The sequence below is a fragment of the Carcharhinus amblyrhynchos genome, chromosome 7 (genome assembly GCF_965287045.1).
Source record: "Carcharhinus amblyrhynchos chromosome 7, sCarAmb.v2.hapA, whole genome shotgun sequence".
Classification (NCBI taxonomy): Eukaryota; Metazoa; Chordata; class Chondrichthyes; order Carcharhiniformes; family Carcharhinidae; genus Carcharhinus; species Carcharhinus amblyrhynchos.
In genome coordinates, this window is record NC_137330.1 from 73,312,879 (window position 1) to 73,339,086 (window position 26,208).

General features: G+C 42.0%; 1 protein-coding gene across 1 annotated transcript in view; it reads right to left on the minus strand.

Moving 5' to 3' along the window:
- Positions 1 to 26,208, minus strand: part of frk (fyn-related Src family tyrosine kinase) — a 99,364-nt gene that overhangs the window by 23,151 nt on the left and 50,005 nt on the right. Inside the window, exons 2-3 of the mRNA XM_080192577.1 lie at positions 9,578 to 9,699; positions 996 to 1,159 (exon numbers count right to left, since the gene is read on the minus strand). Of these exons, the coding sequence (XP_080048703.1) occupies positions 996 to 1,159; positions 9,578 to 9,699 (286 nt within the window). The remainder of the gene's footprint in view (positions 1 to 995; positions 1,160 to 9,577; positions 9,700 to 26,208) is intronic.

The following is a 26,208-nucleotide window of genomic DNA, read 5'->3' on the forward strand; positions in this document are numbered from 1 at the left end:
TATTGAAAGAACAAAAGAGAGAAGTTTACTTCCAATTTATGCTTTGTTTCCCTCTATTTTATTGCAACATTACAAAACTCCTTACTTAGCTGCGGGGTCACCCGCCTAAAATGTTAACTTTTCATTTATTTTTCTATTTGAGTGATTGGATGCGTGGTTTGTTCAATTCAGATTTCCAATTTATTACTTCTTCATATTCTAAAAGTTCACAAACTTCCACAGAATCCCTAAAGTGCAGAAAGAGGCCATTCGGCCCATCAAGTCTGCACCAACAACAATCCCACCCTAGGCCTTATCCCTGTAAGTCCATGTATCTACCCCCGACACGAAGGGGCAATTTAGCATGACCAACCCACCTAACCTGCGCATCTCTTAAGTGTGGGAGGAAACCGGAGCACCCAGAGGAAACCCACGCAGGCACGGGGAGAATGTGCATACTCCATGCAGACAGTCACCTGAGGGCGGAATTGAACCCAGGTCTCTGATGCTGTGAGGCAGCAGTGCTAACCACTGTGCCACCCATGCGAGTTCATCCGGGATTTGAACCCAGGACCTTGCACAAATTCTACGACTGCAGCACCCAAAGCACGAATCATACCTCTATACCAATGAGCTGACACTTTTCCACTTGGTGGAAAGAGTAATCATTAACCTGATCTTTTAGTCACTGCTGAAAATTTACACATATGATGGGGCAATTTGGCAATGAAATAGTGGATTATCCACCAAAACAAAAATAGGTCACACTAAAAAGGAGGATCCTCTGTTTCATTGAGCACCTCTCAAAAGCCTTTACAAACCACTGAACTACACCGCTCATTCCTAACCATTTGCAACTGCCAGAAGGTTTTTGATTTAATCTGTGTCAATATTATATCGAAAAATGAATGAATAAAGGAGTCAATATAGGAAATATAGTAAAATATAGTCAATATAATAAAATAAAAGTTTTTGATCAAATTAAACATTTGCTTCAAAGTCACACATCACGTCACCTTCCGACATGGAGCGGTAAGCTTTGTACACAAGCCATCTTGATTTTGCAAGTAGTGGTTGACGAGCTCTGCCAAGGTTTGGAACGTTGCTCTTTTTGTGATAAAAAATCCACCTCCATCCAACCGTCTGATTTTATAATGTTTCACAGTGTCTTCATCACGAACTATAAAATGTATATTAAATGCACAAATAAGCAACATAGCACTCAAAATGCATTTTATTCAAAAAGAGTGACAATATTAACAGAGGGGCGACATGGTGGCACAGTGGTTAACACTGCTGCCTCACAGCACCAAGAATCTGGGTTCGATTCCCGTTTGGGTCACTGCCTGTGTGGAGTTTGCACGTTCTCCCCGTGTCTGCGTGGATTTCCTCCGGGTGCTCTGGTTTCCTCCCACGGTCTGAAAGATGTGCTAGTTAGGTGCATTGGCCAAGCTAAATTCTTCCTCAGGGTTTTATTTTCTGTGTTGGTTGGTTAGTTTTGTTTCAGCTGACATTCCCTTATGAGGAGGCACACCTTTGGTTTAGGTACAGTTCAAATCAAAGTGGCTTAGTTTTAACACCATTTCATTTACTTTCCTGTTCTTCAAGCAGTCACCCAAAAAAAGTTTATTTATTAGTGTCACAAGTAGGGTTACATTAACAGTACAATAAAGTTACTGTGAAAATCCCCTAGTCGCCAGGCGATGCAGTATGGCAACTAAGGGATTTTCACAGTAACTTTATTGCAGTGTGAATGTAACCCTACTTGTGACATTAATAAATAAACTTTTTTTGGGTGACTGCTTGGAGAACAGGAAAGTGAATGAGACGGCATTAAACCTAAGCCACTTTGATTTGAACGGTGCCTAAACCAAAGATGTGCCTCCTCATAAGTGAATGTCAGCTGAAACAAAACTAACCAACCAACACAGAAAATAAAAATATTACCGAAAATAAAAAGAGTAGTTTGATGGAGAGAGCTGTGAGCCTATTAATGCATGCTTGTGGCAGGATAAACCTCACTTTGGACTCTGCCACTGACTTCCAGATGTGGGTATGCCAGCGTTGGACTGGCGTAAACACAGTAAAAAGTCTGACAACACCAGGTTTTAGTCCAACCGATTTATTTGATAATAGACTCACAGAGCATATAAAGCACAGACAGTTTAGAGATTACTGATTATTAATCTCTAAACTGTCTGTGCTTTATATGCTCTGTCTGAGGCCAGAACTCTCCATTCACCTGACGAAGGGGCTAACCCCAAAAGCTTGTGAGTCTATTATCAAATAAATCGGTTGGACTAAAACCTGGTGTTGTCAGACATTTTACTGTATTGACTTCCAGTACAGTAGAGTAAAACTGGTTCAACGACATTCTTAAACCTCATAAATGAAGCAGAACTAATTCAGGGTGATATTCTACATCTTTTCTTGGACATTTGTATTTTCCACAAGATGACAAGTTAGTTCATTTATTTTTCTATTTGACTGATTAGATCATGGTCTGTTCAATTCAGATTTCCAATTCATTAGTTTTTAATAATCTGTAGAAATTCACTAACTTTCACAGAATCCCTATAGTGCAGAAGAAAGCCATTCAGCCCATCGAGTCTGCACCAACAGCAATCCCTCTCAGGCCATATCCCTATAACCCCACATATCTACTCTGCTAATCCCCCTGACACGAAAGGGCAATTTAGCATTACCAAATGCCTCATTTAATTCTTCAGGTGGCATCCAATTTCATAGTGACTGTTAGCAAATGAGCAACTTTGGGGGGTGGAATTCACCCAATAATGATAATATTTAAAAGAAATCTGTATTTCTTAACGGTGGAGATGTATTCTATCTTTGCCGCAAAGCAGTAATGAAGATAAAGTGGCTGGAATTCTTTGCCATTCAGGCCAGCAGGATTCTCTGTCCTGTTGGCAGCCATAGGCTACTCTCCCCTTTGAGGGGAAGAGCTGACTGGTGGTGATTTAATCTGAGAGTCACCACACCTCAGGCAAAGAGCAAGGTTGAGAAGGTGGGGCCTTAGAGAATAAGTAGGTTATCTGTTAGCCGGTACGGAAATTGAACCCACACTGTTGGCATTGCTCTGCATCACTAACCAGCTGTCCAGCCAACTGAGCATTTGTGGGTTTCCCAGCGGCATGCGGTGCCTTCAATGGGAAATCCCACTGACAGCAGAGGGACCGGATAAACCTGCCACCTGCGAACAGCATGTCTCCTTCCACTGCCAAGAAGTACATAGCTGGGAGGCCAGAGAATCTCACTCATGACGACAGCAAAGATCCAAAGACTTGTGTCATGAAGATCCTTATGCAGAAGGTCTGCAGGAAGAAGAGGCATCTCTTCACAGCTGATGGCAGATGGCTATCAACTATAAACAGAGGTGGGCAAACAGGAGAATGTATACAGCATCACAGAGACCAGGCACCAGTTCAATATTTGCTTCAGCACTTACTAGCTACTTGCAACTCTACACTTCATTTTCCCATACCTGCTTCTTTCTCCCTCCATCCAATTATGCTTTTCTAACAAACACATCCTCACAACTCTTCAATGTGTTATATATCCCCCAATATATGTGTAGAAATGCACTACAACCTGCTTTCCCTTTTGCAAACAGCAGCTCATAAACTGACACACCATGTACAACAGAGTCTAAAATATATAGCACAAGCAAGCCTTCCAGTGGCCAGCCATGCATAAGTAACTGCTTGATGCATTAGACAGCCAGAAAATTTCTGCACCATGACAGATGATTGGAAGGAGTCCAACTACAACTGATACGGGACCTTCACTTGCAACATCAGTACAATATAGTCACAACTGGAGCATGTGTTCAGCTCTATGCACACCACTTAGAGCTGAAGTTAGAAAGAGAGTCAAACGTCCCTATGAAAAGGTAAAGCTCCTATGCAATCTACATCATATTTCAGTCATGAAACTATCACCTTTTATAGGAACAGGATTAAGCCTTGCGCACCACTGAGTCTGCTCCGCCATTTGATCTTGGCCAGTATGTTCCCCATCCTCATTTTCCTGCCTTCTCTCCATAACCACGCAACCCATTACCAATTAGAAATCTGTCCAACTCCTCCTTAAATTCATTCACACCCATGTGGGTGATGGTCCCCCCATCCACCACACTTTAAGGTTGCAAATTCCACAGATTCACAACACTATGGGAGAAGTAATTTCTCCTCAACTCTGTTTTAAATTTGCTACACCTTATCCTAAGTCTATGATCTCTCGTCCTACAATACCCCACAAGTGGAAGCATCTGCTCCATGTCTACTTTATCCAAACCATTTTATCATCTTGTATACCTCAATTTGATCTCCCCTCATTCTTCTAAATTCCAGCGAGTGTAGGCCTAACCTGTTAATCTCTCTTCATATGACAAACCTCTCATTTCTGGAATCAATCCAGTGAACCTCCTCTGAACTGCCTCCCATACCATTACATCCTTCCTCAAATAAAGAGACCTTTGATGAACTATTTCCTTCATTTCTTGAAAGCAGTAGGCAATGTTTCTGGAAAGATATAAATGGGTTCAGTTAACTTATAGAGGACTTTTATTGAGGACTTGCAGTTAACTGAAACCATGGTCTAACCATTACTGTTCGTACATTGTAAAATGTAAAATAAATAATTCAGGAGCAGAGGACAACAAGAATTGTTTCACAATAATATTTAATGATTGTTTAAATGATCAAAACCACTGTGGTCTATAAATGGAATTCTCAGTTGGAATTGTTCCACCCTTCAATTATCTGATCTAATTGTCAGCATCGCTTCTTCATTGTCATGTTGTCATCCATTCTGGGACTTGCCTTCCCCTTTCATAGCAAGAATATTAAACATCACCAGCTTAGAAAACCACGTTTGTACTTTAGAAAAGAATTATGAGATCAACAATGCATTAAAATGTGTGGATAATTCATGAATAATGCATTTGGAGATTGTTTGCATGGTAGACAAACATGCATTATGGAAATAAATATTAGTGATGTTGCTTTTCATGTTACAAGAGTGAACTTGGATCATAAGAGTACAATTTTGAAGTTTGTCAGTGAGAGGAAACATGGCAGCATGGTAGATAGTGAGGGGCAGGTTCAGGAGAACGTAAACAGAGCGGTGAAATGGGCAGACACATCGCAGCTGCAGTTTCGGAAGAAAACCTGGAGAATCAAAATAATACAGCTGGTACTTTATTTGGAAGGGAGAGGAGATGCAAGGCAATAAATGAATATAAATTATTTATTTGCATTGCAACTCAAATTGTCAGAGTTGTGGTTCCTTTCAGTTCTATTTTTATGTCAGGTATCCCTATGCAAGGATAAAGCTCCTGTGCAACTTTCAATCAAGAAGCTATTCTCCTTTAATAAAATGTCTGCTAACATTGATTTGGCAATGCCCAATGCTGGAAATTCATATTCACAATTCTTTAAAAGTGGCAGGACCTCAGCTGGAATTCTGTATATCATTTTAGGAAGGATATCAAGGCCTAGAAAGCCTTTGGAGCAGATTTATCAGGGTGATGCCAAGGACAAAGTTCAGTTATGTGTAGAAGCTGAATCAGCTGGATTTGTTCTTCTTTGTGTAGATAAAGTTAAATAGCGATGAACTTTTGATGGAGGAAGCAGAGAGAAACTATTTAGTAGGTCATTAATGTTGGGTCATAAATTTAAAATACTTGGCAAAAGAGGGTAAACGAGGGGAAATTTCTTCTTGCAGGGAGTTGTTATGACCTAAATCACATTACTTGAAAGAGTGGTGGCATCAGATTCCATTGGAAATTCTAAAAAGAAGTGGATGTCCATTTAAAGAGAATGAATTTGCAGGATTTTGGGTAAAATATACTCCTGGGACAAAATTGGACAGCTTTTTCAAACAGCTGGCATGGACTGAACTGGTTGAATGGCCTCCTTCTGTTTTGCAAGATTTTATGATTGCTTTTTCTTTTGTAATATCAGACAGTCTCTATATAAAACGCATTTCATAAACAACTTACAAGGATTAAAAGGATTAAATGCCTTTGAATAACCAGATGAATAAAGTTAATGCTGGCATTTTGAAAAGAAATTTCAAATGCTGAAAATTGGAAGTATCCTGGAAACTAGCTTTGGAAAGGATAAAGGATTGATTTTTTTTTTAAAGTAGTCACTCTTTTGCCAGAAAATTAAAATGATAATCACATGCACAGAAATTCAGCATTCTAAAGTAAATTGTGCAGCCTCACCTGAACACACAATGCGATTTCAGATTTGCATACGACTAACCAAATTAATTTCAAATATTCAGTGTCAGCATGAAGATTGAGGTAACAATTATTGGTTATTAGTCAGTGGTGGAAAATAATTTCACTTTGAAACAGCACTTTACATTCCAGAATAAACTGGGCACTGTATCTTTTTAAAATCTGTATTTCATAAAATGTAACAAGAACAATGCAAAGCAGTTAAATGTTCTTGATCACACAGCAGGACCACCTCTGTAATATCAAGGATCCAGTGGATTGGTTAGAAGAGAGACCAGTGCCCGTAATGTTCGCGATTCCAACCTTCCTTTCAAATTCTGGTTCAGGCTTGTAAGGGGTGGAGTATCAGACACCCTTTGAAAAACAGCTTAGTTGGAAGAGGAAGTATCAGTGGTTCTCTTCAGTGGCAATTCCTGCTTTCTCAGCCTGGAGGGACTGAGCATATCAAAGCAGGATATTAAACCCAGGGAAAAGAGGAACATAGGACTCAAGAAAGTTACATTGTCCTGCACCAAGCATTCAAGTCACATATAAGTATTGGACCATTTCTTAATTGATCCCATTCTCTCTCTCCCTTCATGTATTGTCCTTGTCGACTGATGATAGTTTCTTAGGGCACATTTCTATGCCAATCACAATGGGGCAAAGAGAATAGTCGGACCCAGTGACTACCTCAACCAGGACAGGGACAGAATCCAGCTGTTGGTATTGTTGTGCGCCACATTCTAACTAACTGAGCTATCCCTCCCTCTTTTTGATACTATTACATAGGAGAAATAAGGCCTACAAAGCATGAGAATATCCAGGTTGAGTCCAATCATAGCTGGACTTTGGAATTTCTGGCAGTTAGGGCAGGACCAATGGCATAGTGTAAATGAGCAGCCTTCCTAATCACCCTGAAAACCCAGATTTTAAAAGGGAAAATGCTGTAAAACAGCATCAGAAAAGTGAAACGAATGAGTCAGTACTACAGGGCACAGGAGAATATTGTTGCAATTATACAAGGCATTGGTGAGGCCACACCTGGAGTATTGTGCACTGTTTTGGTTCCCTCATTTGAGAAAAGATGTAGCAGCATTGGAGGCCATTCAGGAGGATCACTAGATTGATTCCAGAGATAAGAGGTCTGCCATATGCAGAGAGATTGAACAGTTAAGGTCTATATTCTCCAGATTGAAAAATGGCAGGACAACTCTACCCTTGTGCATGCATATCCTGTGCTATGTGGGAACTCTAGGACACCTCCCATGTTTTGGATAACCATATTTGCAGGGAATATTGTTAGTTGCAGAAGCTTGTGCAACTGTTAGTACCACTGCAGCGCATCCATAAGATAGCGTGTGGACAGCATGTTTATAGATGTAATCACCATGCAGCTTAAATGTATGGTGGGGAACAATGCAGTAAGTGAGTCAAGAAGAACCAGACAAGTAGTGCAAGAGTATACTGAGTATATCTCCCTCTCCAACCTGAATTCAGCTTAGAATGCTGATGGAAATGCTGGTATATCTGGGGTTAGCAGGCAGAGCTAAATTCATGCTCCTACGGTGGCTCCGGCTCAGCTATACAGGGCGCACAAAGACAAACAGCAAAATGATAGAAGGTTCAATTGTGATGGGAACAGAGGCATGAAACTAGGAAGGTACGTTGCCTGGCTGAACTGTAATTCTTCTGTGAAGGAACCCTCGCTGGACTCTGATTTTCCAGCCTGTGGCAATCATGTGAACTGATATCCATCTTACTTGATCTGACCTATATGTGGCTCCAGACCCACAGCAATACGGTTGACTCTTAACTCCCTTCTGAAACAGCCTAACAAGTTGAAGGGCCATTAGGGATGGAGAACAAATACAGGCCCACATCATATGAAAGAGTAACAGAGCTCTAGGTATCTATAACAAAGCCAGGGGTGAATCTAAAAGGTTCTGGGACTGGATACATATCAGGTGATTTTATCAGTTTCATTGACATCACAACTTCCTCACAAATTAAGTAAATATTATGCAACTTGAGTAAATAGTTTGTGTAACCTTTGGAAGGTGCAGGTTTGATATACTAAGTATTCTTTCTGCATTCAATGATAATTTATTCATCTTTATTGTCATCTTAAAAATCCCTGCAGGCATATGTTTATATCCTTGTTCTTTAGTCCGCTGTGAGGACACCCTTTGATCTTTATTAGCCCACTAGCTAATCAGTAGAAGAACAGCAGCAGCAATGAATAAAATCAGAAGCAAAATTGAAGTATGTTAATACCAAACACTTTATACTGTTGCATTGTTACCAAGGAGTTGACAGTTTTGCAATGAACCAACAATGGGCTTGTCTGAACAATAAGTGGACATGCATTTTGTAAAGGGACAAAATGCAGCAGAATGGTCATCAATGGCACCGGGGATTGACTACAGACAGATCCACAATTGGAAATTTAAAATGAAATGTAGCAGAAGTTGAACAACTTGAGACTGGGGGGCTTAACTTTCAATCCAGAGTCAAGACTCCACACCATAATCATCAAATGTAAATGCCCTAATTGAGCAGTAAGTGAGCTTGGTGGTCAATTAGTGACACAGAATATTTCCAGGAGATCGGAGCTGCCTGCAAAAGAGGTGGAAGCACTTGGAGGGCCAGCAGCCTCACTGCAGACAAAAGTGGATAAATAGCCTGTTGCCATTGATGATACTACTGACAACCTGTCTGTAGTAAATCCCTGGTGCCATTGATGACCATTCTGCTGTATTTTGCCCCTTTATAAAATGCATGTCCACTTATTGTTCAGACAAACCCATTGTTGGCTCATTGCAGACAAAAGTGGATAAACAGCTAAAAGGTAAAGCAGATAATCCAGCTTAATATTGCCCTGCTCCAAAATATTTTCGGCAATAAAAAAAAACTTATTCCTTCCTGCATTGAGCCTGAGAACCATACACTAATATGCAGGAAGCAGTTAAGATTCAACAATTTACAAATTGAAAATTGCTTTCTGACCCTCTCCTCCTCAAGGAACTTAAGGGGTTGCTACTTGGAGGTGAGTAGGTGCCCAGCTCCCCCATCTCATCCCCCACAACCACTGCCATTTAGAGAGGTCGGGACATGGATGCATCATTCAAGTGGGCTATTTGCAAAGCATGCCCACTTGTGCTCATCCCCATTGATGTCTAAAAACCCTGGCCTAAATGCAAACAAATGATCTTAACCAACTTCTTCAAAAGACAACTGGCATATAACTCAATAAGATTCTGGTAAAGCCACAGATCAGCACTGAAATTAATAGCATTAAAATTAGGCGTAAAGGATTTTATAAAATTAATAAGTATCACAAGTATGTACCTGAGAGTGAGAAGTCACCCATCTTGCTTTCACTTTCCCGTATTATAAAAAAGCCATTTCCATTCCCAGCCATTAACAGCTGTTTCTCTGCATCAACTCGTTTGATCCCTCCAAAGAACCATCTGCAATGCAGGAGAAAAACATTTTTAATGTGAGCTGTAGGTTTTAGAGAAAGATTAAAGTCCTCTGAAACAAAAAGGGAGACTTAAAAAATTATGCAATTGAAGTTTTCAGATGAGGAAGGATATTGGTGAAATTAAGCTAGGCCGATTGCTTATGTTAAAAGGTTCAAGCACTGGAGCCCAATAAAAATCAAAAGCGTTATGAACAAGAGGGGCAGGCAGAAATGTTTTACCCATATGAGTAGCTTATTCCAAAACTCACACAGCGTAAACAACAACAAATTGTCTTACTGGAGAAATAAGCAGATGATGAATGGATCAGTCAGTGCAGCTTATCTATAAGAGACAAGGTTTTGAAACAAATGGATGTATTTTATTGTTACTACAATAAAATGGGAGAAATCAGTTGTACGTTCTCACATGAAATCTCAACAGAGCTGAAGCAGCTGTAATTGCAAGATTTCATTGGTAGCAGCAAGTGCTGCTGTCTTCTACACATTGTGGGGGAACATTCACTTGTGTCACAAGTGTACATGCATTTTACAGGTCAGCTGCGAAACTGAACAGGGTTCTCAAACCACCTTGTAGGAATCATTGCTCAAAGCGGCCATGTGGACTCAACACTTCCTGCTCGCCAAAATCTAGTTAAGTTAAACTTGCAGGTCTTCCAACTGATTTGATGATCCAAATTGTATTGATCAGTACCAGACGGTTGCACTAATTAAAATGGACTTGGAAGAAAGTGGTGATGCATTATTCATCTTTTCAATATTTTCCCTGATGGAGCACTGACAGATAATACAGCATTTAAATAGTTGATGCAGTGCTGAAGCTATCATAAAACGTATGGAATGTGGAGTGACCAGCAAGCACTGAATTCCAGCTTTAAAAGATTACCTAAAAGTTGAACTCAAGCTTTACGGGGGGATAACAAAGAACAAAGAATAAAGTAAATTACAGCACAGGAACAGGCCCTTCAGCTTCCACGCCTGCACTGACCATGCTGCCCAACTGAACTGAAAACCCCTTCCAGGAACCATATTCCTCCATTCCCATTTTATTCATGTATTTGTCAAGGCACCTCTTAAAAGTCACTGTGTCACTGTCGTATCCACTTTCACTTCCTTCCCCAGCAGCGAGTTCCAGGCACTCATCACTCTCTGTGTAAAAAAACTTGCCTCATATGTCTCCTTTAAAATTTGCCCCTCGCATCTTAAACCTGGGAAAAGCTTCTGACTATCCACTCTGTCCATGCCCCTCATAATCTTGCAGGCTTCTATCAGGTCGCCCTGCAACCTCCGTCGTTCCAGTGAGAACAAACTAAATTAGATGCTTGCAGTGCTACTTAGTTGTCATTTGTGAATTATTAGTCACTTATTCAGTTATAGTGCCTATTGGGGAACTTTCAAGATTGATCACTATAATTGGATTCCATCATAAAAACAGAAAAATTTTGGTTTCTGTTCCCAGGCTTATGCAATGGGCAGCTTGTAAAATCCACCAAAACGCATAAATATTGGATCAAAGTATCATATTTAAAGATACTATAGCATATTTAGTGTCATAATACATCCCAAGACACTTCACAGCAGTGTTATAAAACAAACCTCTTTCAACTTATTTGAAACACGGCTTAAAAATCTACCTGTCTGACAAAGCTTTTGCTCATGTAGCTTAATGTCTCCTTATGTGGCTTGGTGTCAAATTTTATTTGACGATGCAATCGTGAAGCATCCAAGGAATGTTTTACATTCATTTGTGGGGCATGGGCATCGCTGGCTGGCCAGCATTTAGTATCAGTCCCTAGTTACCCTTGTAGGGCAGTTGAGAGTCAACCACATTGCTGTGGGTCTGGAGACACATGTAGGCCAGACCAGGTAAAGGTAGCAGGTTTCCTTCCCAGAGAAGATTAGTGAACCAGATGGGTTTTTCCAACAATCGACAATGGTTTTGTAGTCATCGGTAGATTCTTAGCTCCAGATTTTTTATTGAATCCCATGGAATGGTGTTCAATTCATGTTCTCAGAACATTGGCTGAGTTTCTCAATTAACAGTCTAGTGATAATTCCACTAGGCCCTCGCCTCCCACTTGGAGAAATGTCAAAAGAGAAAATGCTGGAAAATCTCAGCAGGTCTGGCAGCATCTGTAAGAAAAGAGTTGATGTTTCAAGTCCAGATGACCCTTTGTCAAAGCTAGAGAAATGCCTGTTGTTCTATTCCTTTATTTCTCCTGTCTTTATCTAATTTCCCCTTAAATATATCTATGCTCATTCCCTCCACTACTTGTGGCAGCGAGTTCCATGTTTTATTTTTTTCCTCATATAAGAGGTTAAATACTGTGCCCAGTAAGCAAAGTGAGGGTGGCATCTTGAGTTAGTTTTAATTGACAAAAGGATTTTTCCAGAATTTGCTTTCTTTTAATTTGGCCTGGATCGCTGATCCAATTTTCTTTTCATCCCTCCTAAGAAATTACATGGCTTCTTGTTTAAGCAGAGTGTATTGTCATACACAATAATTTAGAGCTGTGTTGAACAGTCTCGATGAGCCAGTGAGTCATCTCGTGTCATTGTAATTCATAATTTTTGTGGCATGACTACACTTCAGGATTTTCACACCATGAATTCTACGCATTGCCCAGTGTGACTTCTGCAAAACAAGACTGGTTTGTTTACACCTACAAGTTTGAAATAAAAGTTGGCAAGTATTTGTACTGCTGTGATTTGATATTGGAACAAAAATGCATCTAGCATGATACAGCACAATAGGAGGTCAAATTCGTGTCCCAATTCTTTGAAAGAATTATCCAGCTAGGCTCATTCCCCTGACAATTTTCCACAATCCTGGATATGTTATTCATTCAAGTATTTATCCAGTTCTATTTTCAAAGTTACTTTTAAATTTGCTTCTAACCACACTTCCAAGCAGTGTACTCCAGATCACAATAACTTGCCATATAATTGATTAAAGAAATAGAGGTGACATAAGGAAATCAATCACTTTAAACCTATTTCCCCTGCTTAGTGGTTAGCATCCCTGCCTCACAGCGCCAGGGATTCAGGTTCAATTCCGACCTTCGGTGACTGTCCGTGTGTTTACACACGTCTGTATGGGCTTCCTCCGGGTGTTCTGGCTTCCTCCCACAGTCCAAAGATGCGCAGGTTAGGTAACTTGGTCATGCTAAATTGCCCCTTGGTGTCCAAAGATGTGTAGTTTAGGGGGATTAGTGGTGTGAATGCATAGGGTTACAGGGATAGGCAGGGAGGTGGGCCCGGCTAAAATGCTTTGAGACAGAGCTGGTGCAGACCTGATGGGTTATATGGCGTACTTCTGCACCGTAGGGATTTTATGATTCTATACTAATTGGTCTTATAAAAGAATTAGCATGATCCATTGGAAACCATAAAACAATACTCAGCCAAATTTCAGCAAAGATATGACCGTTCAATATCACAGAGTGTATGTACTCCTATCCTATATTCAGTGCTGGCACAAACTTTTTGGATTATGGTAATGGTGATAGGTCACATGTTTCAAAACGAATCATGAAAATAACTGATATCTGTGCAGGTAGTAAAATGCAGAAGATATTATTCTTACATATTAAGCAAGATGTGTGGATCAATAAAATTATTGTCCATTTTTCCTTGTAGAATTTCATTTGACTATTTGTTTGAATAAATGGGTCTGTAGCGTGAAGAGGATTGTAGATGTTAGGAAGGGGACAGCCATAGAGGAATTTAAAGAGAGGATGCATTGAATAATATTTCAGAAAATACCGAGGGGTATACATTTAAGTATACAAAACTGTTATCACTGGGAGGGAAATGTGAGCTGTGAACAAGACAACCAAAATGTTGACAGCATGTACCGATTGTGAACTTCTGGCAACTATGACTCAAACTGTCAAGGTGGGAGAAAATATGTAAGATGGTTTGTATGCCATTATGTGATCTGACATCATCAAAGGTATAGTTTTGCAATAACTCCCACCTTCTCATGACACAAGATATGCTCAATGCACCATCTGATCCCAGAAACAATGCAGGCAATTAACATTCTAAGAGAGCCTGATCTGATTCCAAGCAAAATGCAACACTAGAATTAATCGCATTCAATTGGCTGTATAAGACCAAAATTAATTGGTAGATGCCTCCCGTACATTCCAACATTGCAGAACAGCAAATGGAGGTTCAATGATGCAGATCGTGTACGCAAAGCACAGACAATAGGAAGGCATTCATCTGAAATGTTGTCCCACCAGCATCTGGACAGCTGATCTCAGATGAGCTTTTAGATCAGGCCAGAGCACGTATTCACTTGAATTTCATGTTGCAGATGTTTAAATTAAGCAACAAGTTCCTGCTGACCAGATAAATGTCACATCATGGGAAGACAAATCCACTGTTAAGCTCCTGTCAATTCCAGTCATAGGAATGTTACTGTGGTAGAAAGCACCCTCCTACTGGTGATTGTTGAGTAATGAGAAAAGAATGTCACTGGTGCAGGATATTATGTCTTCCCTGTTGTCAGCCATTCTAGCATTAACCTTTAAAAAAAGTCCACAGAACAAGGTACCTCCATACTCATCCACAAAAATGCAGTCAGTCAAAACAGCACAAATCCACCGTACTCATAAAATCATAGAATCCTACAGTGCAGAAGGAGACCATTTGGCCCATTGAATCAGCACCAACCACAGTCCCACCCAGATTCTATCCTCATAACCTCGTACATTTACCTTAGCTAGTCTCCCAAACACTAAGGGGCAATTTAGCATGGCCAATCCACCTAACCCGCAAATCTTTGGACTGTGGGAGAAACCACAGCACCTGGAGGAAACACATGCAGACATGGAGAGAATGTGCAAATTCTACACAGATAGTGACCTAAGCCAGGAATCGAACCCAGGTCCCTGGTACTGTGAGGCAGCAGTGCTAACCACTGTGCCACCATGCCACCCTGAGATAGAACTACTGAGATAGAATTTACCAGGTATGCTTCTCCAGGTCTCCCTGTATCCTTAGAAGCCTCCTCAAAATCATGCCAATGATTGTAGTTTTTTCACTCACACAAACATATTCTGCTTTCTAATCCTCTACTTTCCAGTTGACTAGCCATTTTCTTTACCTTCAGGTAAATGTCAACATGGAAGAAATCTCTTCCAGTGCTTCGTCAAGTGGACAGTTTCTACTGGTGTGTTTTCTATGAAGGGAAAACGTCTGTCTGCCAGATCAACAAACAACAATGGGCGGCACAGCAGCACTGCTGCCTCACAATGCCAGGGACCTGGGTTCAATTCCTGGCTTGGGTCACTGTCTGTGTGGAGTTTGCACATTCTCCCCATGTCTGCGTGGGTTTCCTCCAGGTGCTCTGGTTTCCTCCCACAGTCCAAAATGTACGGGTTAAGTGGATTGGCCATGCTAAATTGTCCCATAGTGACTGGTGGACTAACTAGGGTAAATGCATGGCTTGTGGGGATAGGGCCTGGCTTGGATTGTGGTCGGAGCAGACTCAATTGACTGAATGACCTCCTTCTGCACTGTAGGATTCTATTCTAACTTGACCTACAATTCATTTATCTTCCTTCGGTAGTAGCATAAGTACAGCAGTAAAGGAGGATTCTGTTTGGAGTGAATTCTCTGAAATATTAAACTGCTAAAGAAAATTGATGGCAGGCAAATCAAACTGAATGGACAAATCGATTATTACAGTCATCCTGCTTTATTGCACAGCGGTGCAGAAAGCTGAACTACTACGAACTGGGGAAATCAGCATATAATTGAAGACACATGCCCTGATTTTACCGACACACCGCCCCGAAATCAGGGCAGACAAGGCAGAATAACATTCCCCGTTGGCATTGGGCGCAATCTTATGAGCTTCGGGTGGGCATTCTGGTAAAATCAGGGCCATATTGTCCTGAACCATGGGCCTCCCGCTAGTTGTCATCTTCAAGCACAAAATTCTTGAGCAACATGCACACGAGAATCGTAAACACCCAGCAATTTAATGGGAGAAACAGACATTTGGGCCTGGACTTTCGCGTAGGTGCATAATATTCAAACATTTCCCAGCTCTGCCAACCAAACCCAGGGAAAAGAGGACCACAAGTCAGGACTTTCAGTCTAGGTGTTTGGGGGGGTGGGGGGATGAGCAGGCCTGCTGCCTTTGTTGCCCTTGGAACTAATGTGAAGACTGCCAGGTATGAAAGCAGGCTGATCAGATGGCCTATCTCACAGTAAAAAGTCTGACAACACCAGGTTTAAGTCCAACCAATTTATTTGATAGGTTATAAATAAATCGGTTGGACTTAAACCTGGTGTTGTCAAACTTTTTACTGTGTTTACCCCAGTCCAACACAACTATCTCACAGCCCCAGCGCTTTGTTAAAATTAAGTTTATAAAAAGAATAAAATAAAAAACATTCCCCCAGCCCTCATCTTACACACCCCTCAAGCCACAGATACTCCCCATGTCCCAGCTTGCATTATTTCATGCCCCTCTAACCACTCCCACATGGCCTCTCAAACCCCAAGCCACCCCATGTCTCTCTTACCACACGCCACACCATTACGGCAACCCATGTCCCCATTCGACCCCCAGCCCTTTACAGCTCCTACGTCAACTTAGTGCTAACTCATACCAACCTATACCCTACAACCCCTTTCCCTTATTCCCTCTGGGCCAACACACTGAGTACCCACTGTGGGCAAACCTCGGGAGATATGCTGCCATGAAATAAAGTTATGTGGGTGTGAAATGCAATTTATAATTACCAAACGCTCAGACTATGGGGGGATAGAATTTCAATCCAGGAACCTAATGCCAGGATCTTTTCTGTGTCTCAAACCAGTGCAACATCTGTGTTATTAACGCAACGCTATTTTAAGATGCAATAAGGGAGGGTTTGCATATTAAAACAGGCAAGCTTGGCACATGATTATTGGGGGTCAGGTGCTGCCTGGAAGCAAAAGCTCTGGAATTGCTGTGTCCAAAAGCAGATGGCAGCCATGGCTAGATTTGCCATTGCACTGCCTTGTAGATTGGTGCAGGTAGGAGAACAGAGGGGTCAGCAAGCTTGTGGAGTATAAAAGCCGCCAAACTGTAACCACAAGGTACTTGACCCCACTCTGTTCAAGTGATGGTAGCAATGTGCCGCTGCTTGAGTACTTCAGTTTGACTAACTCTTTAATTCGACAACAGCAAATTATGGCACTCCATATTGCTCCCGACATGTGTTCACTAACGCCCCAAACCATTTACTCTTCTTGATCTCTCTGAAAACTTCCTTCTCGCCATCTCAAGGCTGCTAACAACGAGCTGAACAGCCCGTTGATTTGAGGTGAGCAGGTTGCCGGTTCCTCACCACCCCAACACTGTGCCCCTCCACCAATAGCCTGTCCTTACTTTAGAAAATTGCAATGTATTCCAGAGGTGTCAGAAGACTGATATACCAACTGGGCGCACTTTTCCCCTAGTGCAACCACACCTGACATCGTCCCCACTAGCATTTGAAAATCTGGTCCTTGGTTTTAGGTACTCCTGCAGCCTGTCCCAATAAGATCATGGGTGATCTGTATTCACATTCCATCCAATGATCTTGGCTCCAAATGCTTGGTTAGCAAAGATGGAGTGATCATCGATTTGAAGTTTTTCCAACTGGGCTACAGCATCTACTGTTCTTTGTAGAAAAATTCTCCAATTCTACCATCCTTAATGTGAAGATGTTTTTCCTAACTTCTTTCCTAAATGGTCTGGTGCTGCTTTAAAGGTCACATCCCCACCATCAGGTAAGCTTTCTCTCTATCTATTCTACTAATTTTTTACAAAATCTTATAAAATCAATCACATCATCCTTTAACCTTCAAGGGAATATAGACCTAGTTTATGTGATCTCTCATCATTGGCCAATGCTTTGAGCCCTGGTAACAAGTCTTGTGAACCTTCACAATCACACTCCTTCCAATGCCAGTACGTCCTATCCAAGGTACAGTGCCCAGGACTGTACAGAGTACTCCTAATGTGCTCTAACCAGGGCTCCATATAGCTGTAGGGAAACCTCCTCCTCTTTATAGCCTTGTCCTTTAATAAAGGTTATTGTTCCATTAGCAGATCTGGCAGAATCGATGACAAAATAAGTAGTCAATATTTCAAGTCAAGTAAGACCCTTCTTTGGAACTGAAGGAAGGATTTTTGTTCATTTATTTACTAGTGTAATAAGTAGGCTTACATTAACTCTGCAAAGAACTTACTATGAGAATCCCCTCGTCACCCACCCCGGCACCTGATTGGGCACACTGAGGGAGAATTTAGCAAGGTCAATTCACCTAATCAGCACTTCTTTCAGACTGTGGGAGGAAACCACATGACCCACAGGTAATCCACGCAGATATGGGGAGAATGTGTAGACTCCACACAAACAGTAACGCAAGACGGGATTTGAACCCAGGTCCTGGTGCAGTGAGACAGCAATGCTAACCATTGTGCCGCAGGTAGAAACGTGGTGAGTTTAATGCTGGTGAAAAAGGGGAGGGGGAGTTGCAAAATGAGAAGATCTGGGTGGGAAAGGTTAGAGAGCAGGAGAGATTAAGTAACAAAGATGCCACGAATAAAAGGCAAAGGGAGTGGTAACATTTGTACTAAAGAATCAAAGCGTTGGTCCAGAATGTGTGAATGGTAGAGTAATTGAACAGCTGAGTCTGAAAAATGTGGGGGAAAAAAGACACACTGGCACTTGGAAAGAAAATCAAAAATCAAAATAGAGAACAGAGTTCAGGACCTGAAGTTGCTGAGCTCAATGTTGAGCCCAGAAGTCCATAAAGTACCTAACTGCTGTTCCTGAAACTTGTGTTGAGCTTCACTGGAACAGTGCAACAGGCCGAGGGCAGAAACGTGAGTGAGAGAGCAAGGTGATGAACTTCACAAGCAACAGAAGGTGGGGGTCAATCTTGCAGACTGAGCGGAGGTGTTCTGTAAAGCAATCACCTAGTTTGCATTTGGTGTCCCCAATATAGAAAAGACCAATTGTGATCACCAAACACAGTACTAAATTGGCAGATGGACAAATATATTGCTGCTTCAGTGGAGCCCTTCTGCTCAAAGTCACAAAACCAGAGGATCTGGTCATTATGGTATTAGTATTTGTGGGGCTGGTTAGGTGCTTTGGCCATGTTAAATTCTTCCTCAGTATACCTGGACAGGCGCCGTAGTGTGGCAATTGGGGGATTTTCACAGTAACTTCATTGCACTGTTAATGTAAGCCTGCTTGTGACTAACAAACTTTACTTTGCTGTGTGCAAATTGGCTGCCACATTTCCTTGGCTACAGATCAAAGTGCTTCATCCACTAAAAAATGCATTAAGGTATCAGGTAGTCAATGGAAAGCACTATATTAATCCAAGGTGTTCTTTCCTTTCTGTGCTGTTTAACACTAGGCATTGTATTTATCACTGAGTCATTGTTTCTTCCTTTTAAACAAAGATAAACACGTTCACACACACAGGCGTACATCTTAGGAACCTGGAAACTTGATACAAATATCTGACTAAAACTATTCACAATAATCATATTCTGCCTTTGAACTTGCAGATAAATGATTATAGATCCCAGAACCTTAGTGCATCAATAAAAAAAATCAGATCATCTGTGTAGCAATCACACAAACATTTATTTGCAAATAACTTCCTGTTCTGGAATATTTCATTTGCAGGAACAGTAATTACATCCAATAGCACGTACTAGATGTCTTTTTAAATCCTATATTCCCAGGCTAGATCACCCAGGAACAAATGGATAGCCAAAAGAGATTAACAAGGCAACGGGCTAACTCAGATTTTTGCATTCATTTCAAAATGTTACATGTACAGGTAGATTTGATTTTGAACAATAACCAGTTGCTTCAGGCAAGTAGAGTGAATAAAAGAAGTGCTGGTCATTTACTTTGGCTGTTCTTTTAAATGGGTCACACTAGGCCTCAAAATGCAGAGCTTGTAAAGCTGCTATCAATCAAAATAAAGGTTCCAGATTTATTAAAATGACAGCTGGACCGCCCACACCCAGGAATTTCAGGGATGCCAATACTTTCACAAGGCATGCATAACAAAGGCCAATGACACTGGCATGTATCTCGTACATCACTGAAGTAGCAACAGTGCTCCAGGTCATCCAACAGCCACACAATCTAAAGCTCAATAAAAATAAAACATCTTTTAAAATTGCAAATGTTTCAAAATTGAAATAAGGAAAGAAAAATGCTCAAAAAATATATGGGGATCCTGCAGTATCCAAATAAACAAGAAGAGAACAGATGTGTTGTCGCTCTCGATGAAGAGATAAACCTCAGTTTTACCCTTGTCTGGGCAGAAAAAATTGGAAAGCGTGTTTCTGACTCCAATTTGGATGTATCTCGCACTGCTAAGACAACTGCTGGCTATGACTCTCCTCACCCACCTGGCACAGGCAAATACTGCTGGGGACATGGATACCAAACTTCAGTGGGAATAAAAGAATCAGACTGTGTGTGTAACAATCAACCAACAACCATGACCTCACTGTGCGTGTACATGCAAACATGTGAAATAAGAAAGAAGCCATTTGACCCCTTGAGCCTACTCTATCATTCAATAAGATCATGGCTGAGCTGTAAGTGTTGAATTCCACATTCTCCATCTACCCCCATAACCTTTGACTCCCTTGCCCAACAAGGATCCATCTACCTCTGCCTTTAAAATATTCAATGACCCTGCTTCTACGCCTTCTGAGGCAGAGAGTTCCAACATCACACAACTCTCAGAGGAAAAAAAATCAACTCCTCGCTGTCCTATAAGTGCAACTGCTAATTTTAAAACAGCACCCTCTAGTTCTGGACTCACTCACAAGAAGAAACATCCTTTTTGTCAATACCATTCAGGATCTTATATACTTCAATAAAGTCATTCCTCACTCTTCTAAACTTTAGTCAAAATAAACCTGAGTTTTTTAACCTTTCCTCATAAGACAATCCACTCGTTCCAGGTAGCAAACCAATAAACCTCCTCTGAACTACCATGCTGCCAATGCATTTATATCCATCCTTAAACAAGGAGATCAGAACCTCACACAGTATTCGAAACGTGATTTCAACAATGCCCTGTATAACTGAAGCATAAAATGGCATGGGGCGACCTGGTGGCACAACTGCTAGCACTGCTGCCTCTCAGCGCCAGGGACCTGGATTCAATTCCAGAGTTGGGTCACTGTCTGTGTGGAGTTTGCACTTTCACCCCCTGTCTGCATGGGTTTCCTGTGTGTGCTCCGGTTTCCTCCCACACTACTTCATAAGGTTAGGGGGCATGGAGTTGGGCGTAAGGTGTTAGCGTGGATAGAGGATTGGTTGTCTAATAGGAGGCAGAGAGTTGGTATCAATGGGTGCTATTCTGATTGGTGGTTGGCAACTAGTGGAGTGCCACAGGGATCGGTGCTGGGGCCTCAACTATTTACCATTTATATAGATGATCTGGAGGAGGGGGCTGAGTGTAGGGTGTCGAAATTTGCAATGACACGAAGATAAGTGGAACAGCAAACTGTGCGGAGGGTGTGGAAAGTCTGCAGAGGGATCTAGATAGGCTGAGCGAGTGGGCAAGGACCTGGCAGATGGAGTACAATGTTAGCAAGTGTGAGGTTATCCACTTTGGCAGGAATAATAGTAGGAGGGATTACTATTTAAAGGGCGAAAAGCTGCAGCATGCTACAGTGCAGAGGGACCTGGGGGTCCTTGTGCATGAGTCGCAAAAACCCAGTCTGCAGGTGCAGCAGGTGATCAAGAAGGCGAATGGGATGCTGGCCTTTATAGTGAGGGGGATAGAATATAAAAGCAGGGAGGTCTTGCTGCAACTGTACAGGGCACTGGTGAGGCTGCAGCTAGAGTACTGTGTGCAGTTTTGGTTGGCACACTTACGCAAGGATATTTTGGCCTTGGAAGGAGTGCAGAGAAGGTTCACTAGGCTGATACCGGAGATAAGGGGGTTGGACTATGAAGAGAGGCTGAATAGACTGGGTCTGTACTCGTTGGAGTTTAGAAGGATGAGGGGGGATCTTATAGAGACGTAAAAGATAATGAAGGGGATGGATAGGGTAGAGGTAGAGAGATTCTTCCCACTCAGAAAGGACAGCAGGACTAGAGGGCACAGCTTCAAGATAAGGGGGGAGCAGTTTAGAATGGAGTTGAGGAGGTACTTCTTCACTCAAAGGGTGGTGAATCTCTGGAATTCTCTGCCCGTTGAAGTGGCGGAGGCTACCTCGCTAAATATATTTAAGACACGGGTAGATAGTTTTTGGTAGGCAAGGGAATTAAGGGTTATGGGGAGAAAGCAGGAAAGTGGAACTGAGTCACTTCAGATCAGCCATGATCTTATTGAATGGCGGGGCAGGCTCGAAGGGCTAGATGGCCTACTCCTGCTCCTATTTCTTATGTTCTTATGTTCTTATATGCAGGTTAGATTGACTGGCTAAGGTAAATTGACCCTTAGTGTCAGGGGGATTTGCAAGGTAAATAAGTGGGGTTCCAAGGAATAGAGCCTGGGTGGGATTGTTGTCAGTGTGGGCTTGATGGGCCTCATTCTGCACTGATTCTTACTTTTATGTTCGATTCCTCTCAGAATAAAAGATAGGATTCCATTCGGCTTCTTGATTACATGCTGCACCTGCATGCCAACCATTTGGGACTCATGCACAAGAATACCCAAATCCCTGTGTACCTCAATTCTGCAGTCTTTCTCCACTTAAGTGATACTCTGCTTTTTTATTCTCCCTGTCAAAGTGAACAACTTTACACTTTTCCACATTATACTCCATTGGCCAGATTTTTGCCCATTCACTCAACCTATCTAGATCCATCTGCAAGCTTGACACCTTCTTCACAACATACTTTCCTACCTATCTTTGCAGCTTATGAAAATTTAGCTACCATGCCTTTACTCCCCTCATCTAAGTCATATGTAAATTGTAAAAAGTAGAGGCCACAGCATAGATCCTTGCAAAATCCCGTATTCAGCCAAAGACCCATTTATACATATTCTCTGTTTTCTACCAACCAGCCAGTCTTCGGTTCATGCTAATATATTACCCCCTACACCATGAGCATTTTTTTACAATAATCTTTGATGTGTTACCTTATCAAATGCATTGAAGAAATCCAAGTACAGTAGATATCTACAGGCTACCTGTGATCAACCACAAGTTACTCCTTCAGAGAACTCTGGTAAATTGGTTAAGCATGATTTCCCTTTCATAAAACAACGCTGACTCTTTCCAATTACCTTCAGCTTATCAACATGCCCAGCTATAATCTCCTTAATGATTCTTACACCTTCCTCAGGATAGATCTCAAGGTATCTGGTCTATAATTGCCTGTTTTCTGCCTCCCTCCCTTCTTGGCTGAAGAGGTTGTATAAAGAAATATTTAAAGTAAGCCAGCTTCAATAGGGTGCATTTGGCCGCTGCTCTAAAAACATTAAACTGGAAGACTGAAGCAACATTGGCTGGGTCAACCAACCGCTTGATTTGATCTTTCTACCCATCATCCTTCCACCTCCTTGTCTCTCAAAGCCATACACACAAACATGATTTCTATTTTCTACTTGGCACATTCTGTATCCTTCAGATTTTAAAATAACAGTAAGGAAATTAAAGACTAGATTCTGGGAACCGAAGGAGGTCTTGCTGCATTCTATATGATTCATCACCCAACTATCGGTGGTTTGAAACATGCTGTAGCCATACAATGGCACATTCGAACAATTATTGTAATATTACACACATTTGTCAAAGAACCAAGATTGTTCAGCAGTACAGAGGGAATGATGCGAGAAAAATAATCGAAAAAAGTGGCAGGAAGAGTTGTGTTTACCCAATAAAACTCTGCTAAAGAATAGTGTGATTCATTGTGAACTAATAGTTGCTTAACCATAGATATTCTATTCAACTGATAACTAAGTGACAGCACTTCCCAAATGCCATGATAAGGGTTCAATTACTAGAGTAAACAACTTAAAAGGTAAAGCTTAGGAAGCAGTCAGATATCTGATTGCTTTTTAAAATATTACCACTCACATTCAAATAATTCCCTGCACCCAATAGCAAATTGTAAGATTTTTTCAGAGACACAGATAAGATAAATGAAAGAAGACCTATACTGATATGTGCACTCAGCATAAAATTTGCAGCTACCATTTGTCATTTGTGATAATAATTATAAAACAGGTTGAGAGTTCTGAAGACAATGGTCATTTTCATTTGTAGAACGGGAAAAAAATTGACCAAAAAATATCAGCTGCTCACTTTACACTTCATCCAAATGTTCCTTTTTATTTTACTGCCATAAATGTAAAGCAGAGATTGACGATCTTGTTCTCAAAATAAGACCAGAATTTCTAACAAACTACACTGTCTTAATAACTCTGAAATGATTGTAAAAATGGACTCCACCATTGGCTGCCATTTGCTTCAAACAGAGACAATCTTTTGTTCATTCATTGTGTAGGATGTGGCATTGCTGGCTAGACCAGCATTTATTGCCCATCTCTAATTGCCCTTGAGAACAAAGAACAAAGAACAACCCAGCACGGGAAACAGGCCCTTCGGCCCAACAAGCCCGCGCCGCCGCATCACCCTACACCTATTCTACCCTGCGTATCTACAAATAGAACCCCTGACTTAGCCAGATTCAGGGGAGAATAGTGTCAATTTGGTAAAACCAATCAGCCTAAGAGCACATCTTTGGGGTGTGGGAGGAAACCGGAGCGCCCAGAGGAAACCCACGCAACTATAGGGAGAATGCACAAACTCCCACAGACACAGGCCCAAATCCATGTATCTGCACAGCTAGCAGTGCTAGTCACCGAGCTGTTGCGGCGCCCGTCTACCGGTCCAGGATCAAGCACACACACCGACACAAAGTACTAGGCCACTCCCGGAACCTCCAGGAGCAGCCCACGCACAACCCACCGTGTGCATGCCCCTCGTTTGACAACGAGGTGGACCTCCACCTGCGGAGTGAAAAGACAAAAACGTTAATCACAAGCCTGCCTTTCCGGTGTCTCCCGAGGTTCTAACCCTTATTCGATAACCCCTACCATAACCCTCCATCCTCGTTTCACTCATGTGCCTATCTAACTGAACCTTAAACGAGTCCAACGTTCCCGCCTCCACCACCCCACTCGGTAGCGCGTTCCATACCCCCACTACTCTCTGCGTAAAGAACCTTCCTCTCATATCCAAATTATACCTCTCCCCCCTCACCCTTAAATCATGTCCTCTTGTATTCGTAACCAATCTAGGGAGCAGTCTCTCACTATTGACCCTGTCTATTCCCTTCAGTATCTTATATACCTCTATCATGTCACCCCTCAATCTCCGTCTTTCCAAAGAGAACAGTCCCAGTTTCTCCAACCTTTCCTCGTAACCCAACCCCTCCATGCCAGGCAACATCCTGGTAAACCTCCTCTGCACCCTTTCCAGAGCCTCCACGTCCTTCCGGTAGTAAGGTGACCAGAACTGGACGCAGTACTCCAAATGCGGTCTAACCAACGTTCTATACAACTGAAGCATTAGACGGCAGCTTTTAAACTCTATACCTCTTCCTATAAAGGCTAGCATTCCATAAGCCTTCCTGACAACATTCTCCACTTGTGTCACAACCTTCATGGATTTGTGAACCTGCACTCCCAGGTCCCTCTGTGTTTCTATACTCCTAATTTGTCTACCTTTAATCACATAGCTCCTCTCTACATTATTCCTTCCAAAATGCATCACCTCGCATTTGTCAGGATTAAATTCCATCTGCCACCTATCTGCCCAATGCACCAACCTATCTATATCCTGTTGTATCACCTGACAATCCACTTCGGTACCCGCCAACCCTGCCATCTTGGTGTCATCAGCAAACTTGCTGATCACACCACCTACGCTCTCTTCCAAGTCATTTATGTAGACTACAAAGAGGAGAGGTCCCAGTACCGAGCCCTGCGGCACACCACTGGTCACTGGCCTCCAGCTGGACAAAGTCCCCTCCACAACTACCCTCTGTCTCCTATTGCCCAGCCAGTTCTCAATCCACCTAGCTACCTGACCCCGTATCCCATGCGCCTTAACCTTTTCTACCAGCCTACCATGAGGGACTTTGTCAAACGCCTTACTGAAATCCATATAGATGACATCAACGGCTCTCCCATCGTCAACCGTTTTTGTCACCTCCTCAAAGAATTCCACCAGATTCGTAAGGCAAGACCTCCCTCTAACAAAGCCATGTTGCGTATCCCCAATCAGACCGCAACGCTCCAAATGCTCATACATCCTACCCCTAAGTACTTTTTCCATTAATTTCCCTACCACCGATGTCAAACTCACCGGCCTATAATTCCCAGGGTTATCCCTACTACCTTTTTTGAACAGCGGTACCACATTTGCTACCCTCCAGTCTTCTGGGACCTCACCTGTGTCCAAAGAAGAGACAAAGATTTGCGCCAGAGGCCC